A 15,802-nucleotide genomic window follows, 5' to 3' on the forward strand; every position below is an offset into this window, starting at 1 on the left:
TGGAGTGAATGATAAGTGGAAGCCACTGGGCAGGCGGGAACTTGCAGAGCAGTGGAAACATTTCAGACAGGAGCAGGTTTTTGTGACACTGTGACAATGTCTTAACAACATGTGAACACAATCTGACGTAGGTCAAGTTTTATCTGCAACCACTTTGAAACTGGGTCACCAGATAACTCTTTCAGAGCTGTACCATCTTAGTTCCTCCTTCCTTACCCTGGTTGGTACAGTTGGCGTGGGTCTCGTCGCTGTAGTCTCCACAGTCATTGTCCCCGTCGCAGGTCCAGTATTCTGGGATGCAGCGGCCACTGTTACATTTAAACTGGACGCTGGAACAAGAGTGGCTGCAGCCTGCTTCGTCACTGTTATCCCCGCAATCATTGTCTGCACAGAAACAGACAGAAAAAAGTTTGATGTCATCTACTGGACCGTTAAAAAATCCAGCTTAACATAAGGTAAAGAAAGACGATAATCACCGTTGTCACAGCGCCAGTTGATGTTGATGCACCGGCCGTTGGCACAAGTGAACTGGGTTAGAGGGAAGCAGGTGGGATACGCTGGAGGAAAGGAACGAGAGATGAGATATGAAAGATTGTGCAATATTGTGCAATAATATACGCAATATTCCTCCTCAAACAGCAGCCAAAAGGCCTTACCACATGAGTCTGGTTCATCTGAGCGATCTCCACAGTCGTCATCCAGGTCACAGGTCCAGGAGATGGGGATACAGCGCCCACTGAGACAGGGGTACTGGTTGGGTGGGCATGTGCGGGCTGGCAGGAAAAAGTGTTATAAAAGAGTTAAGTGCAAGAAAAAGAATTACCAAGATTTCTAATTTCAATGCAGTTCTTTCGACCCAATTCAATCCCATCTTGATAGTATTGTACCTTGATAGTAATGTATCCTACTAACATGCCCACTCTGTACTAAACTTAGCTCCAATCCCACTTCAGTTCATCGCTCAAAATCCTACGCTACAGATGAAAATGTCATTACATCTTTATTGATTAAGAAAATCCTCACAGAAGCTAAACAATACAAAACGACTGCATTGCTGCTTCTACTTTTTTAATATATATAAATATAAGCACTCAGTGACATCATAAAGTTAAATGTCCTCTCTTCTCTTTTGCTCATTAAAAAAAGACCCGAGTTGTGTATACCAGAGCAGGTGGTGTTGGACTCATCCTCATCATTGCCGCAGTCATTGTCTCCATCACACAGCCATCGCAGGGGGATGCAGCGGTTGTTCTGGCACTTAAATCGATCAGCTGGGCAGGTGTGCTGGTCTGTTAGAAGATATTAAATGTTGAAAAAAAAAAAAAACTGTTCAGAGTCACATTTTTTACTTTTATTTCACAAATCCAGCAAACTGTTCGCAATGTATATGAGTCAGTCTCCTCAGTAATACTGTTACTGGCTAACTGTGTCATTTTAAATTGAGTTTAAAAAAAATGGGAAAGCATCCAAGACAAATATGAGTCGTTTTCTGTTCACTATTGGCCTGATGAAGACGAGACCGGCCAGCAAAATTACAGCCACATTACGCCACATGGAAAGAAACAAATCTTGGAAAGTTTAGTTTGCGCTCTGTCAGTCTGTGTTAGTTAAAACCCTTAAACACGATTTTGTTTATCAGTGTTGTTGCCATGTCGCCATGACAATGACGTGGCACGCTTACGGCAGAGGTCGAGGGCCTCATCGCTGTTGTCCAGACAATCGTTGTCCCCGTCACACTTCCAGCGCTCTTGGATGCAGCGGTTGTTCTTGCAGGCGAACTCCCCGGGCTGGCACTGCGGCGGCGGCACGTAGGACGGGTTGGCTGGAGATGAGGTCAGAAGCAGAGACAGACACAAACGCACCGTTGAGACAAGAGCCAAACATAAACACACCACAAAGCCTTTTGGCGATTAAGTGGGCTTTTCTCTCTCTTAAAGGTACCAAAATATTGGTAGAGGTTGCTTGAAGAGTTTCCCCCGAGGTTTAAGAAAGTAAACATTTAGTGTAGCTGGCAAATGGAAAGCACAGCCTTGAATTCTTGAACTCGGTTCATGTTGAGTAATGAATTTTCCACAGTCGTCGCTAGTGAAATGTCTTTCCCGGTAAAGTGGCTAAGTACCTTTACAGGTGACGTTATCGACATCGAGGATCTGATCATCGGCGCAGCCGCAGGACTGGCCATCGGGAATGGCGAGACACAGACTGCTACACCCTCCATTATTAACTCGACATGCATTGGAGCCTGCACAGACAGACAAACCAGGAAGAAAGACAGAAATGAGTCATTAAGTCAGTCACTGTAACGGGAAAAATATGAAGGGGGGGGGGGGGGGGGGTCAATGTACCTTGCTGCTGGTGTGCGTCATAAACTCTGATCTCAAATATTGGTGGCCGCTCGTTGCGCAGTAAAGTAACTGTTTTAGTGACCTGGTCCAGTTTGTAGATGCTGCCGCCACGGTATTCGTTCCAGAAGAGAAATTGTTTATAATGACACAATCCAAAGGCGTGATTCAGCTCCTGCCCTTCGTACACAACCTGTTAATTCAGGAAACAAAGAGGAATAATGTATAAAGCCTTTCTGATTCTGAGAATAAAGGATTGTTTTTATGTCCTACAGACAATCGCCAACCTTTCGCTCAGTGGTGTTGAGATAAACCAGTTCGATGCGGTCATAGTAAGCATCCACCCAGTACAAGACACCCTGAGGAATGTCGAGGCTCAAGCCGTTCGGCCACAGCACCGTTTTGCTGGTCAGAAACACTTGGTGATGTGAACCATCCATCCAGGCTTTCTTGATCTTCCCTCTGTTGCTCTCTGTGGGATCCTCCTCCCAGTCGGTCCAGTACATCCAGCTGACGGATGAAACATTCACACGAGATGAGACATTTGTCGAGCTGTGACAAATGTAATTTTGAGCTGTGATGTTCTTTGATGAAGCATCCCACAACAAAACAAAGGAAGGAGTATCGGTTAAAAAAAAAAAAAAAAAAACCTTGGTTGAAAACGTGCCAGCTCCCACATACAGTACACCAACACAATCGTGACCAGCAAATATCTGCACTGCAGGCAGCCCACATAGCTGCAAGCCACATACCCTCAGATCATCCTCCCCCAAACTTAACAGCTCAAACATTTAGACAAAAAGAATATCAAATTAACAAACCCATGCTGGGGATCCACAACAATGGCCCGCGGGTGGCTCATTTTGCCCTCGATGAGAGTCTTGCGGGTCTGAGAAGCCTTCTCCAGCCGGGCCACACTGATGGTCTTTTTAGGCCCGTCATCTGTCCAGTAGAGATTACCTCCCATCCAGTCGACCGCAATCCCTTCTACTGTGTGGATACCTGAGATAAGCCGAAGAAGGCAGCGTGAAAAATCTGCTATTAACTGGGATGAATTTCAGGAGAAGAAATTCCTGATCTTGAATAACATTACTGACTGATTATTCTTATAGCACTCAGCAGAGATCATTTCTTACCTTCTTTCAGTATGGTGTCCCTCTCTGTACCGTCTATCTTCTGCCGGCCAATAATGTAGCTGGTGGCATCAGCAAAGTAGATGAATTCGCTGGCAGCATGGAAATCCAGAGCTCGGGGGTTCATTAGGTTCTCAATGGGGATCATGTACTCATCAGGCACCTTTGCATTCATGTCCATGCCCCTGATGATCCCAGGACGCCCCTTACCGTACACCAAGAACAGCTCGTGGTCTGGTTCTGCAGAATACCATCAAAGAAGAAAAAAGTGAATAAATGCTTTCATTTAGTGATTTTGTACCCACGATTACCTCACAGCCGTGCTTCATTATCGGCGGGAGAACTGATGGCGACATGTTCATCACTGTCTAATTAAACTCACTCTTGCAGGATTTGCCATCGCTCCCAAGACTGAACCCTGAGCGGCAGCGGCAGGTACGGGTCTTGTGACTGTTGCTCAGCAGACAAATGTCCGAACAACCTCCGGCCTTTCCAAACTGATCCAGTGCACATGCATGGCTGCGTACTGCGGAGGGAAACACGTGCAGAAAAGCAACCGTTAATGTTACGACGCATATCAAATAAACTCCAGTGGAGGAACATGGACCAGCTGATAAAAGCGTTGCGCACCTTGAGGCTGTCGTCTCTGGTGGTAAACGTGCAGCGCAGCTCCTCGGTCTAGCCGAGTCACCACGTGGAAGTCGGAGTTGTTGAAGCGGTTCACTCGAATCACGCTGGTTTTCGGGTTCAGGTTGCCTTCATCCGAGTTGGTTGCATAAAGATAGTTCTCAAACACGGTCAGTCCGTAGAGGTGCTCAATCTGGTACATTGAAGAAGACAGAAGAACAATAACATTACAGAAGTGTCTCGTTAGACTCTGCAAACACACATTTCTAGTGAAGCAGCTCGTGGTGCCTGACTAATAGTTTGTGTTATATCGTTGGAGAGTACACATTCTTTGGCAGATCCACCAAAATTAAAAATGTGAAGACATCTCTGAGAGACAAACAGACCCAGAATCAGCAATACAGACAGTGTTTGTGTAAACTTGGCACAGGCCAGCACGACGGATCCACTCCCCATCTGCTGTTAAGCAGAAAGAGAGCACTTTTACTTTTATAAGGGGGTGATTTGTGCAGCTCTCCTCTACTGTCAGAAAGATGTATGGCTCGGTATCGCATTACCTCCCTCCACCTCTCACACTGCACCATTACTGCCACGTTTCACCCCCCACCCCCACCCCCCCCCCAAGCCCCACAGTCCTGATTTCATTAAGAACATTACTCCTCTATAAGTTTGAGCCAAGCTTCATGAGGGCCTGGCTAATATGTTTAGAGAGGCACTGGCAAGGAAAATCACACACTCTTTAAGTATTATCAATCAAGGCAATAAAAAGGCCTCATCCCCCGTAGAGACATTCTCGCTCTGCTGAGACACACGGGGGACGACTGAAAACCAGCACTGCCTCTAAAGATGAGAGTAAATCAGCGATGATACAGATTTAAACAACAGCTGTTTCGCGTTATTGATGGAAAGAGAAGCAAATATAGACCCGGAGATACCCGAAGAACATGTTTTCATCTGGATGGAAACGGCGTGTGCACGTGTTGGGCTCACCAGCAGACCCTGTATGATGGTGTGTCGGTTCTTGCCCTCGTAGTCAACAACTTCAATGTAGTCCAGGTAGGCGTCGGCCCAATACACCAGCCGGTTCACCAGGTCCAGAGTGATACCGTGGGGGAAGACGATTTTACTATCAACCAGCTTCGTGCGGTTCTGACCGTCCATGTCGCAGCGCTCCACCCTCGGAGTGGACCCATAGTCGGTGAAAAACACTTTACTGTAGTAGAAGGGATCAGATGGGGGAGGTATAGACAGAAAAATTTAATTAATAAGATAGAACATTCTTATATTGTTTTGCGGTCAAGGGACTGCCTTTTCCCATCGTGAGTATTTCCTTCATATTTTGAGGTGAAATCAATTTGATAATAAAACAAAATTTTCTCATTTAAACACACATTTCCAGAATTTGATTTATTGCAAGTGTAATGAATACGAATTGGAATTAGAAATTATTCGAATAATACTATAGTTTCAACTGATGTAGATCAGAATATTCCAATTAAAAGTATCTAAAAAAAGATCCCAACAGCAGTTAACATTAATATCTTAGAAAGAGTACAACTTTAGGAGGTCCGGGATTTGACCAATATTTCTACTTGAACTGAAACTAAATGTGGGCTGCTTGAGAGCACAAAAGGACACACTGTGTCAAGCTGTGATTGGGGGTGTGGGGGGGTTCCTCAATATTTTACACTTTGAAAATTCCGGCATTACACAATATACCAGCAGTAGCATTCATAGTCACTTATATTTAACAGATTAAGATGATTTCTAGAACATGAAATGAAGTAGAAATGGAGAATTGATACTCCGAAAAAGGAAGTACATCGGATAGCAGCTGCCAGGCAGAAGTGTCATTCTCGGTTTCTGTCTGGGAGACGGCCTTTGATTTTTCACTGCCTGCTTTGTCAGCACATTGTCTGATCATACGACAGCACTTTCCTCTCCGGCGTTGCTAAAACAGCCCCGAGGGCGATTCGAGGTCAAGAGGACTGGAGGAGAATACAGACCCCATGGCTGGATCCAGGGCGATGCCTTTGGGGTTGTACAGCTCCTGATCCAGCAGGGTCACACACGTCTGGCCATTCTTGTTGCAAACAAACACTCGGTCATCCACGTCGTCCACAAAGTAGAAATTTCCAGTCAGCCAGTCTATGGCCATCTGTTCCACATCTGAGTGACAGAAAGAGGAGAGCAGGCAAAACAGAACCAGTTAAGACACAAAGCTTCATCATAACTCTCAGTCGTATACCGGAACAAATCCAGAAACGTAGTTTTTACGACGCCATGATCCTCTTTTCAAGTGTTCCCACCGTCCCGACAAAAAACAACAACATTTAATAATGTGCTTCTGTAATCTATCAAGTTGTCCATCACCGGCACTCCACTTGTGTATAAATAAGACGTGAGAGAAGGGAAAGAAACACAAAAAAGTTACAGGTAGAGAGTGAGGGGTGAAGCTAAAAACTTTGGATGCAAATATATTTCATGTGTGGATGACTCACAGAGTATAAATAACAGAAAGTCAATTCAGGTAAAGTTTTACTGGTGGACGTGGCTGTAGCTCTGAATATAGGGCGGGTCGTCATTCGACTGAAGGGTCAGCCGTCTGATCCTACAAGTTCAAGTATTTTGATACAAAACACTGAACCTAAAACAGCTTTCAAAGGTTAAGAGCAGTTTTGTCACTACAGACTATTGGCATGATCACAGTCCCTAGGAGCTGAACTCAAAGTTGGTTTAACTCAGGCAGAGAGTCATTCACAAAGTAAGAAAAGATTAGTGTCTTTACCAGACATGCAAAGCAACGTTCAGCTGTCACATTTTCACTTTGTAATTTAGAAATTTCATTTGAACTGAAGGTTGCAATCACTGTACGATAACATACAGATAATAAAACTATGGGGAAAAAAATTAATAAAAATTGTCTTTTGATAAGATATCAAGCAAACACAAACCATAACACCTCCAGTGTCCTTTCATAAATGTTCCTACACAATCCTAAAAACTACTGGACGAACGATTTTCTCATTATACAAGTTAGTAGGATGAGAGCGGGTTTGTCGATGACTGAGATCTGCTTGTGGTAAAGATCCCAGCACATGATTCACACTGAACAAATCGTTTACTGAACCATTCTTCTCTGGATACAAATATGTCTTGTCACATGTCTTTATGTCCAAGGGAGGAAATGAAAATAAGAAAAATATTTCCATGATATGACAGAAGTATACTAGCTGAAGTTCAAACATGTTACGTGTCAGCTTGAATATGTCTCCAAGTGACCCAGCATTGGTGCTTCTCCACTGACATAGGAAGAAGAAATGTTGTAATCCCACTTCTTGCAGCCCCTATAAACTAATCTAGAAAGAGGAAGTGCTGCAAAGGCAGACCTTCACTTCTGATGAGAGGACTGGGGATGTTTAAACAGCTGCCAGAGCTCGTCCTTCACAACAGACCCACTGTACACACACTGTTTAAGGGGCCACGCTTCTCTGTCCAGGACATCTAAGGGACAACTTTGATGCTGGGGGTACGTAACATCATTGACAGTGAGCCAGCCTCTTCCAAAGCATTGGCCATTCATAAAGAAACGTCTGTGCTGGAGCCTCCAACAATGCTGCCAGGAGCACAGAGCTCCACTGACACATCTGGGCCCAATACAGAGAACCTCCTCCCCACCGACCGACCGACCATGCACAGAGCTTCAGAGTGGAAGCCCAGCGTGAGACTTATGGTATTCCTGCTTATGCTATAAAAAAAATTAAAAAAAGGGAACCTTGGAGTTCTACCAGCAGTCAGGGAGGTTTTGTCCACATTCCAGCTTGAGCAAAGTCACTGACATTCAACTAGCCTCAAATCTAAATGTGAGGTACTTTCAATATAGAAATGATTAAAGACTATTAAAAAAAAAAAGAGAAAAAAAAAAGAACATGGGTGTTTGATCAAAGCCAGTCCACTATCTTCCATAAATATGTACGAGCCTCAAGATTCTGATAAAGGGGAAAACTTTCTCACAGAGTTAAGAGGGATAGTGATATTCCCCTTGGTATCAGGCCTGAAAACCCTGCTCCTCTAAAGAAAGCCAGCTGGAAGCCTGGCTGCACAAGGCATTGATTAGATTCGTATGCAGCATTGTGCAACTCGGTGACTACTGCGTTGTGTAACAAACTACAACAAGTTGACCCCCGGATCCAGAGAAGCCAGCCAGCCTGTTGACGTCTTCACTCACGCAGCTTCTGGTAAGTGGAAAGTTTGCTGGGAAACTGAATGAACACACCCCTTTCTTCTCATCTCTTTTTCTCCCTCTCTCTCGACCAGTAACACCTTCCAGCTCACACCGCTCTGCGGAAACGGTTCGTAAACCGAGGGGGTCTCACTGGCAACAACAAGCAGGCTTTCCTCCCACGTAGCACAGGTATTTACATACAGGGCCACAGCTCACAAAGTTTCTCTAACTACTTATATAACAGCACCTAGACTGAGAAGGAATACCACAAAGTGTGAACTTTAATGCCGGCTCCTCTATTTGCATGTCAGTGCAAGAATTCCTATATTTACATGCTGGTGAGGGGTAGAGAAAAAAAAATCACCATCATCCGGCCTCCATAATCCTTTCCATGCCATGAAGATCCTATTAATCTGCGCAAAAACCTTTCTGACCTCTGAAGAGCATGGTTTTGGAGTACAGCGATTATGGTTTTCCATAGGGATCTGACATATGACCTCTATTTAAGAGCCAGTAATTCCTAATAGTTAAGGCACTGGCAAATCCACCACTGCAACAAGTGGAAAGGAGAGGCTGCAGACTAGATAGAAGGGCCTGATGAGATATTTTCCCTTAAGCCAAAAGAACAAGACAAAAACTAGAAGTTGAGATTGCACATTTAAGAGTACATGTGTTTTATATCCAACTGGAAGCATGGGGTGTTTATAATAGGATCCCAACATTCATTTACAAAGATTTCTCTATGTATTCTGTTAAATCTTTTTATAAAAAGACACAGGAGGCAAGAGTGAGCGACTGACACTGGGAGACGTTCTGTCTCCTGCTGTGCTGTCCCGCTCAGAGGGTGGAGAGAAAAGGACGAACCGGCGCCGCTTGCCTTTTATCTCCCCAGTCAGAATCACACAAGCAGACAGAGCGGGCCACATCTGGAACCCTCGTCGACTTATCTCCCTCCGCTCTCTCAGGATCCCACAAGCTATAAATCACCCTGTTTGTGTGAACCCTGCTTCAGACCCTTCACCCATCCCCAGGTTACGCTCATCAGTGCACCTGAGCCCAGCTTGCTATAAAAAAACCTGAAGAGAACAAGCAGTGAGACTCTTTTTATAATAAAGGTTTATTATCAAGTAGAGGTGAAGCATTTGAACTGATGAATTTGGTTCATACCTGTCTTTTACAGACACTTTAAAGTAAATTAGGGTCCGTTTTCTATCTTGACATGCAAGTTTCAAGCAGCATGAGAAGACAACGTATATAAAACACTGTTAACTGAAGTGGAACCACATACATGGGCCATTACAGGGTGGTAATCTGAATTCATGTATTAATGTTTTCCATATTTGAAAAAAATAGTTAAAAAGTTGTTTTCGTGTGAGCTGAGCTCATACTTTCATTGTCAGGGTTTCGTCTTGGTGAAGGGGCTACAGTACATTATTAAGAGGGTCAACAATAGTAGTGTTGGACCGCCATGTGTGTTCTGGGTGTGTGCATGCGTGGAAGAGCCTCAGCTCTGAGCATGTTACAGTGACCTGACTGGACAGGACCTGGGACGACCAGAGGAATGTAGAGGCTGTTCAAGGCTGACATAACCCAACAGAGGAATGTAAATACCATCTGCATGACCATTCTCTCTCACACAACCAAGGAACAGCGAATCACCACCGTCTCCCTTTAATTTTTATTATTCTCTTCACTTTTGCTTGGTTTTGTTTTTGTTCTCAGGGTCTGTTCTGCTTCCATTCTTCTATCCTCGAAATTGTTTTGATCTGACAATTGCTTTCCCTATTGTGTTTAGCCACATCAGTATGGCTGACAGTGTTGCTGGAGGGTGGCGGCAGACAGTGAGGTCTGCCTCTAGACTCAGACCAAAAAAAGCATTTTAATAAGGATGAGAAGGAGGCTGCGGTTTTAATTGAAATGAATAAATAAACCAATACAATGCCTGTTAAGTCACTGTGGACAGTTTCAGACTCTTTCTGCATCGATGTTTCTTCAAGCTTAAGAACAGACGCGTCTGTGTTTAAATGCAGCCATAAACAAGCAGTGCAAGACTCACAAAATTATAAAGGAACATCAAACCTTTACTTATTCACTTGTTTGGGAAGTGGCTTTGTTTTACCATCATAAATGTAACGTGGCTTTATTTACACATTCTTTGGAACAATTCTGCTGTTGTGACTTACCTGCTAAAAAAAATTAAGTAAAGGGAATTCAAATGAAGCAAAACACCATGGCAGCATGTCACAACATTAAAGCAGACGTGAGATGAGGGACACTCAGAATCACCTGGAAAGACCCCCATGTGAGGACTCTGGGGGTCTCGGGCCTCTCTCAACTGTCAGCAGAGAGCAGTTACACAAGCCTCATTAAGAGCAGATATAAGCCGAGGCACCTCTAGTCATGTCACAGGTTTCACATCCCACGTTTCAGGGTGCTCACACACCCGGCTCCTTCAGTTGTTTTCTTCACGGCTGCTGTTCCGTGCCCGGGGCTGATTCTCAAGGGAAAGCTTCCCACGTGCACGCCTGCGTGCACACGCGCACAAACCCACGCCCTTGCCTTTTTATGTTTTGTCTACTTTCTGGCCCCCATTCTTAGAGAGTAACGGCTCTGTCAGCCAGGCCAAGAAAAACAAACCTTGTCAGGCTTGTAAGCAGAGATAAATCATGTCAGCGATGTATATGACTAAGACTCTCACTGAAAAGTGATCGCATGCTGCATGTGTGTGTGTTGTTGTTGCCCAACAGATGCATTTTAAAACAATGCCTATTGAGGACTGTGTATCTGCAGGCCAAACATTCATCATCAGAGTTCATCATCAGCACACAAACATGTGCTATCTGCCCACCACGTCTACTGGGACAAAATGTACAGGCCTTTAACGGCAGAGAGGATGTTTTTTTGGCAAGACCTTACACCAAATGTTGTCATTTTAGAACCCAATGACTTAGAGAACAGGCAGATGCTACATCAGATTAGACTCTCACAACAACAACAAAAAAAAAAAAAAAAAAAAAAAAAAAAAAGGGGGGGGGGGGGGGGAACTGATTTTCCGTGCTTCTGAATAGCTATACACTCGGTACATAAATCAAAATCAACTGTAGGCTACTGCTTGCCTGTCAAGAAATGTGCAAACTACTACCTGAAGGCATGCTGGCAGCCTTGCATGTATCAAATCACTATACACGTATTGCTTGTATGGGGTGCTTTAGCTGTGTGTCAGGGTGCCCTCGTTCTCAGACATACCGTCAGGAAAATACAGCTGAACTCAGCGTTTCTATTTGGAACTTTCATGCTGGTATGAGCAGCTTTCACAGACAGGGCTGCGTTGCTTAACATCTTACATGAGTCTGAGTGGGGTAATACACAAAGTTGACCACTGGATCCCTAAAGCAAAGTATGTAAATTTCACATCTGACAGCTCTAATTGATTGCTTGAGCGCTGCAGGAGTGCTCTTACACTAGACGTTTTTTTCACCTTTAGTAGCAGTCTGCAGCTAAAATGCCATGTGTATGAATATGCATTCTCCTTGACACAAAAGCCCATCCAGTATTGTTAGAGTTAAACTTTTATTTATTTATTTATTATTTTACTCACGGTGCAAGCTGAGGGAGATGTTGATGGTGCGGATGTTACTGACGCTCTTCAGGTCTTGGATGCTGGCGCACTTCAGCTGGGTGGCAGCGGGAGTGTCTCCCACGTCGATCCAGCAGACGGTCTCCTCGACGTAGATGAAGTCCATCGCCATGGTCTGCTTGGTGGGGATGGAGGGCAGGCGGGACATGGAGCCACTCAGAGAGGTGCATCTGATATCGTGCAGGTTGGCGATCAACAGCACAGGGAGACGATCCACGGGTTCTGAAATCGACCGTTTACACACACTCAGTGTTCATCTGGAAAGCAAACTGAGCTCCACCACGGGGATGTGACCATCTGACGTGTTACGGCTATTTTCAACATCTCTGGTCTCCATTACATTCTGTGTGTCTTTTCTTACCATTTTTGGCTTTACAGGAGCGGTTGTCTGGCTGCAGCAGGTAGCCTTCCACACAGCTGCAGGTGTAAGAACCATTCGTGTTCGTGCACGTCTGACTGCATGTCCCATAAACACTGCACTCATTGAAATCTATCAAAATAAACACAAGAGTGCATTTAGTGATTGATTATATATAAAATCATGCTCAAATTGAGCATTTTTAAGTTTTCTAGTGTCTAAAATATTCTTCCCCCCTTGCAGAAGACAAATCGCGTGCAGTTCTAGTTTCACCAAACTTAAATAACTTTGCCAAATCACCACCCACCTTTACACGTCTTTCCATCTGTGGCAACTTCGTAACCATGTCTACAGTAGCAACGAGGGCCATCGTGAGTCACTGCACAGTGAAACTGGCACCCATGGGAGGCACAGTCTGGTGCTTTTTCTGAAGCAAAGAGACACAGAAAGACACAGAACGAGAAGGGGGTTATTCACTGCAGATAAAGAATTTAATCTCCACTGTGAAACCAGTTTGGTCAGTGGCTGTGGGTGTATGTACGCAAGAGTCAAACACACGTATGTATTTGTGTTTTATGCAAGCATGTGAGAGACGTGGTGACTTGAATGTGCACACATTAGAGGCCCTCTTCTTTCCCATCGCCAGAGGGGACTCAAGGACACATCCTTTTGGCAGGAAATGAAAGAGGGGAATCCACACATCCCCTCATCGTGCCATCTATAGGATGTGCATGTGAATGCAGATGTGTGTGCGTCTGGGCTCGGAGATGAATAGAGCTGGGCATCTGCCATAGATAGCAATGCTAATGGGTCAGCCAGCAGCACTGATCTGATCCTACAGAACAAATGATATCTAAGAAAGGGTTGGAGAGATTTAAGCCTCTAATTTTACAAAGTGTTTCATTGCATACTTGAGTGCATCTAACAAGAACCGGCGGGTGACCCTCCTTGGGTGGGTTCTGAACCGGAGTCCATTAAACCTGTGTACAAATCCGCAGAGATCAGCTCACACACGAGAGAGCACTATTTACAAAGCAGATGTGATCCACGTGCATTTATCAAATAGTTTTATATTAGTCACTTGGTTTTGTAAGCTTGTCTTTTTAAGCTATATAAAATCCCAGTCGACCCGGGATGACGAATGCCTTACACAAACAACTCAAGTTATCTAGACAAGGAAGTTGGCAATTACACAAAAGTCTCAGGCCTTTCAAGTTGTTATAAAGTTTGCTCGGAGCAATATGTTCCAGCCCGAACTTGTCAAAGTACAGGCTTAGTGATAGTAAGCTGAGTCATGATCAGGATGTTTTATGGTGACTAACAGATGTGTACAAACTCTGTCCACAATAGAATGATCATAATGACTGAGGTTCCCGATTTCTCAGTCAGATAAGCTCAAAAGTAAACCAATCAAAAAATAAATAAATAAATCATTATTCCCAAAAGATATAAACAACTTTGAGATTTAACTAGTGTGTGTGTGTGGTGTGCTGGGTTTGAGAGGGACTTTCCATCTTTACTCAATGAATCCGCTGAATCATTTAGATCATATGTTGTGGGACAAACTCTGCGTGCTCACAGTTACTGTGCAAAAGCTGTGTTTAAAAATAAAAAAAAGAAATAAAAAAAGAAAAATAATATTTGCTTAGTGTGGTCCAAAAATTGTTTTTCTACTGTAAACAATTCAAGAGTAACTTTTCAAAATTAGGCGTCAAGTAAAATGCATGTTTTTCCATTGTTTATGCCATTTTGAGGTGATGGATTAAAGTGTTCCAAGCGGGTGTATTAATCGCCAAGTGAAAATCTCTTGGTCGCAATGCATGCTGGGAGAGTTTCTAACCAACATGTAATGAGTGCACAGGTTTTCCCCTGATATTTAATCGCTCATATTAAAAGTATGGGGCCAAAACAATGTAGTGAAAAGAGAAAGTTCGTTTGATGAGAGTTAAAGTTATTTTAGCCTGATATCACTGTGCCACCATGGAAACATGGGAAAGTTGCCTCAGCACATTCACATCCATGTTTGTTGTGTCTGTCTGATCGTGAGCAGCAGAAAGCACCTCCGGGTCCGGATCTGCTGAGCTTTCTTCAAGGTAAAACTCATTTTTCTCCTCCACTGATGGAAATGTTTGCTCATGTGTTTTGTTTTGTTTTTAATGTAAAAGAGCCATGGGTTGGCTATGCTGGAATTAGTATTACATAATAAATCCAAATTGAATAGAATTTAAAAAGCTTAAGATGTAAACAAAACAAAACTCTCAAATGAACTGCAAACCGGACTGATTAAGAAGCAAACATTTAATAATTCACTAAATGCAAACTTGGATAGAAATTTAAAGAAAAGCCTCACGATAACACAATCACCCCCCCCCCCCCCAAAAAAAACAACAAAAAAAAAACAATAATTGGTCATGGACACAGTGTGTACAGCAGCTAGAACGGTTGAGTTGTGAAGAGCAAAGGGTGGACTAGTGAAGAGCCCTTATTACATAAAGCCTGTGGCACTCGGCATCATAATAACCCTTTTGTTGTTGCCCCAGTGAAAGGAAGAGTCCCCCAGCAAACACTTTAGTCCATAGCGAATCTATTCACCCGGCTTCACACAGGGAGAAACTACAGGCAGCCAGAGAACTAATGTATCCACAATATGTACCTCTGTCCAGGGTCATTTTGATGTGTTTTGTACCTGCATGCTCAGCTGAGGGTGGGCGACAAGAACGAGAATGTCAAAGCTTTCTATTTTTTTTATGTTTCATGTGAACACAACATCTTAGCTGATTCGAATCTATTATAAACATAGGCAGACAGACTGAAATCAGGTTACACTTTGAATATAAATTAGCTCAGGGGTGTCAAACATACTTAGGTTCAATGGCCACAAACAGTCCAAATTCATTCCTGAGTGGATTGGACCTGTAAAATAGTGCCATAACAAGATGAAATTCTTTCTATATTTTCACAAAACCAAACAATTACAACAGAAAATGATTACAATCTCAACATAAATCCACTTTTAATGAAACCTTCTGGTGCAAAATACAGTGAAATGTCCAAAAGATTTATGAATTCTGCACGTTTATACAAACTCATGTAGACAGCATGGCTTTGAGGCTCATTTGCATGCAATGAAGTCGTTATCTTTCATGGCATCATCACCGATATCACAGCTCAGGTCTGAGTGTCATGTTGTGTCTGCTATTCCAAAGGAATAAAAAATAAATAAATAAATGTTTTCTGAGAAAGTTTCTCCATTTTCTTGGTGGTTTGGCCCGATTGGAGCCTCTCATAGACCAGTTTTGTCCCACAGGCCTCAAGTTGAACATCCCAGAATAAGACTGTCTTTAACAGTTATAATTAAAAATATCCATGGTTGGTTTGGAGGATTAAATAAATAACATACTTCGAAGGACACATTTTGATGACCTTTCATGGCCTAAATCTTAAAAAAACTGCTTCATAACAGACCATTTGCAGCAATGC

At 43.5% G+C, this 15,802-nt stretch overlaps 1 protein-coding gene across 1 annotated transcript in view; it reads right to left on the reverse strand.

The window, feature by feature from the left end:
• LOC308113151 (low-density lipoprotein receptor-related protein 1-like) overlaps window positions 1-15,802 on the reverse strand; it is an 82,078-nt gene that overhangs the window by 37,285 nt on the left and 28,991 nt on the right. The window contains 17 exon segments of the mRNA XM_080469173.1: window positions 217-421; window positions 424-557; window positions 657-773; window positions 1,164-1,289; window positions 1,682-1,822; window positions 2,120-2,242; window positions 2,346-2,535; window positions 2,630-2,852; window positions 3,164-3,344; window positions 3,479-3,715; window positions 3,858-4,001; window positions 4,106-4,295; window positions 5,093-5,315; window positions 6,109-6,271; window positions 11,926-12,186; window positions 12,326-12,454; window positions 12,630-12,749. Coding sequence (XP_080325299.1) covers window positions 217-421; window positions 424-557; window positions 657-773; window positions 1,164-1,289; window positions 1,682-1,822; window positions 2,120-2,242; window positions 2,346-2,535; window positions 2,630-2,852; window positions 3,164-3,344; window positions 3,479-3,715; window positions 3,858-4,001; window positions 4,106-4,295; window positions 5,093-5,315; window positions 6,109-6,271; window positions 11,926-12,186; window positions 12,326-12,454; window positions 12,630-12,749 — 2,907 coding nt within the window.

The sequence above is a fragment of the Lipophrys pholis genome, assembly GCF_963383615.2.
Source record: "Lipophrys pholis genome assembly, chromosome: 8".
In the NCBI taxonomy this organism is placed as follows: domain Eukaryota; kingdom Metazoa; phylum Chordata; class Actinopteri; order Blenniiformes; family Blenniidae; genus Lipophrys; species Lipophrys pholis.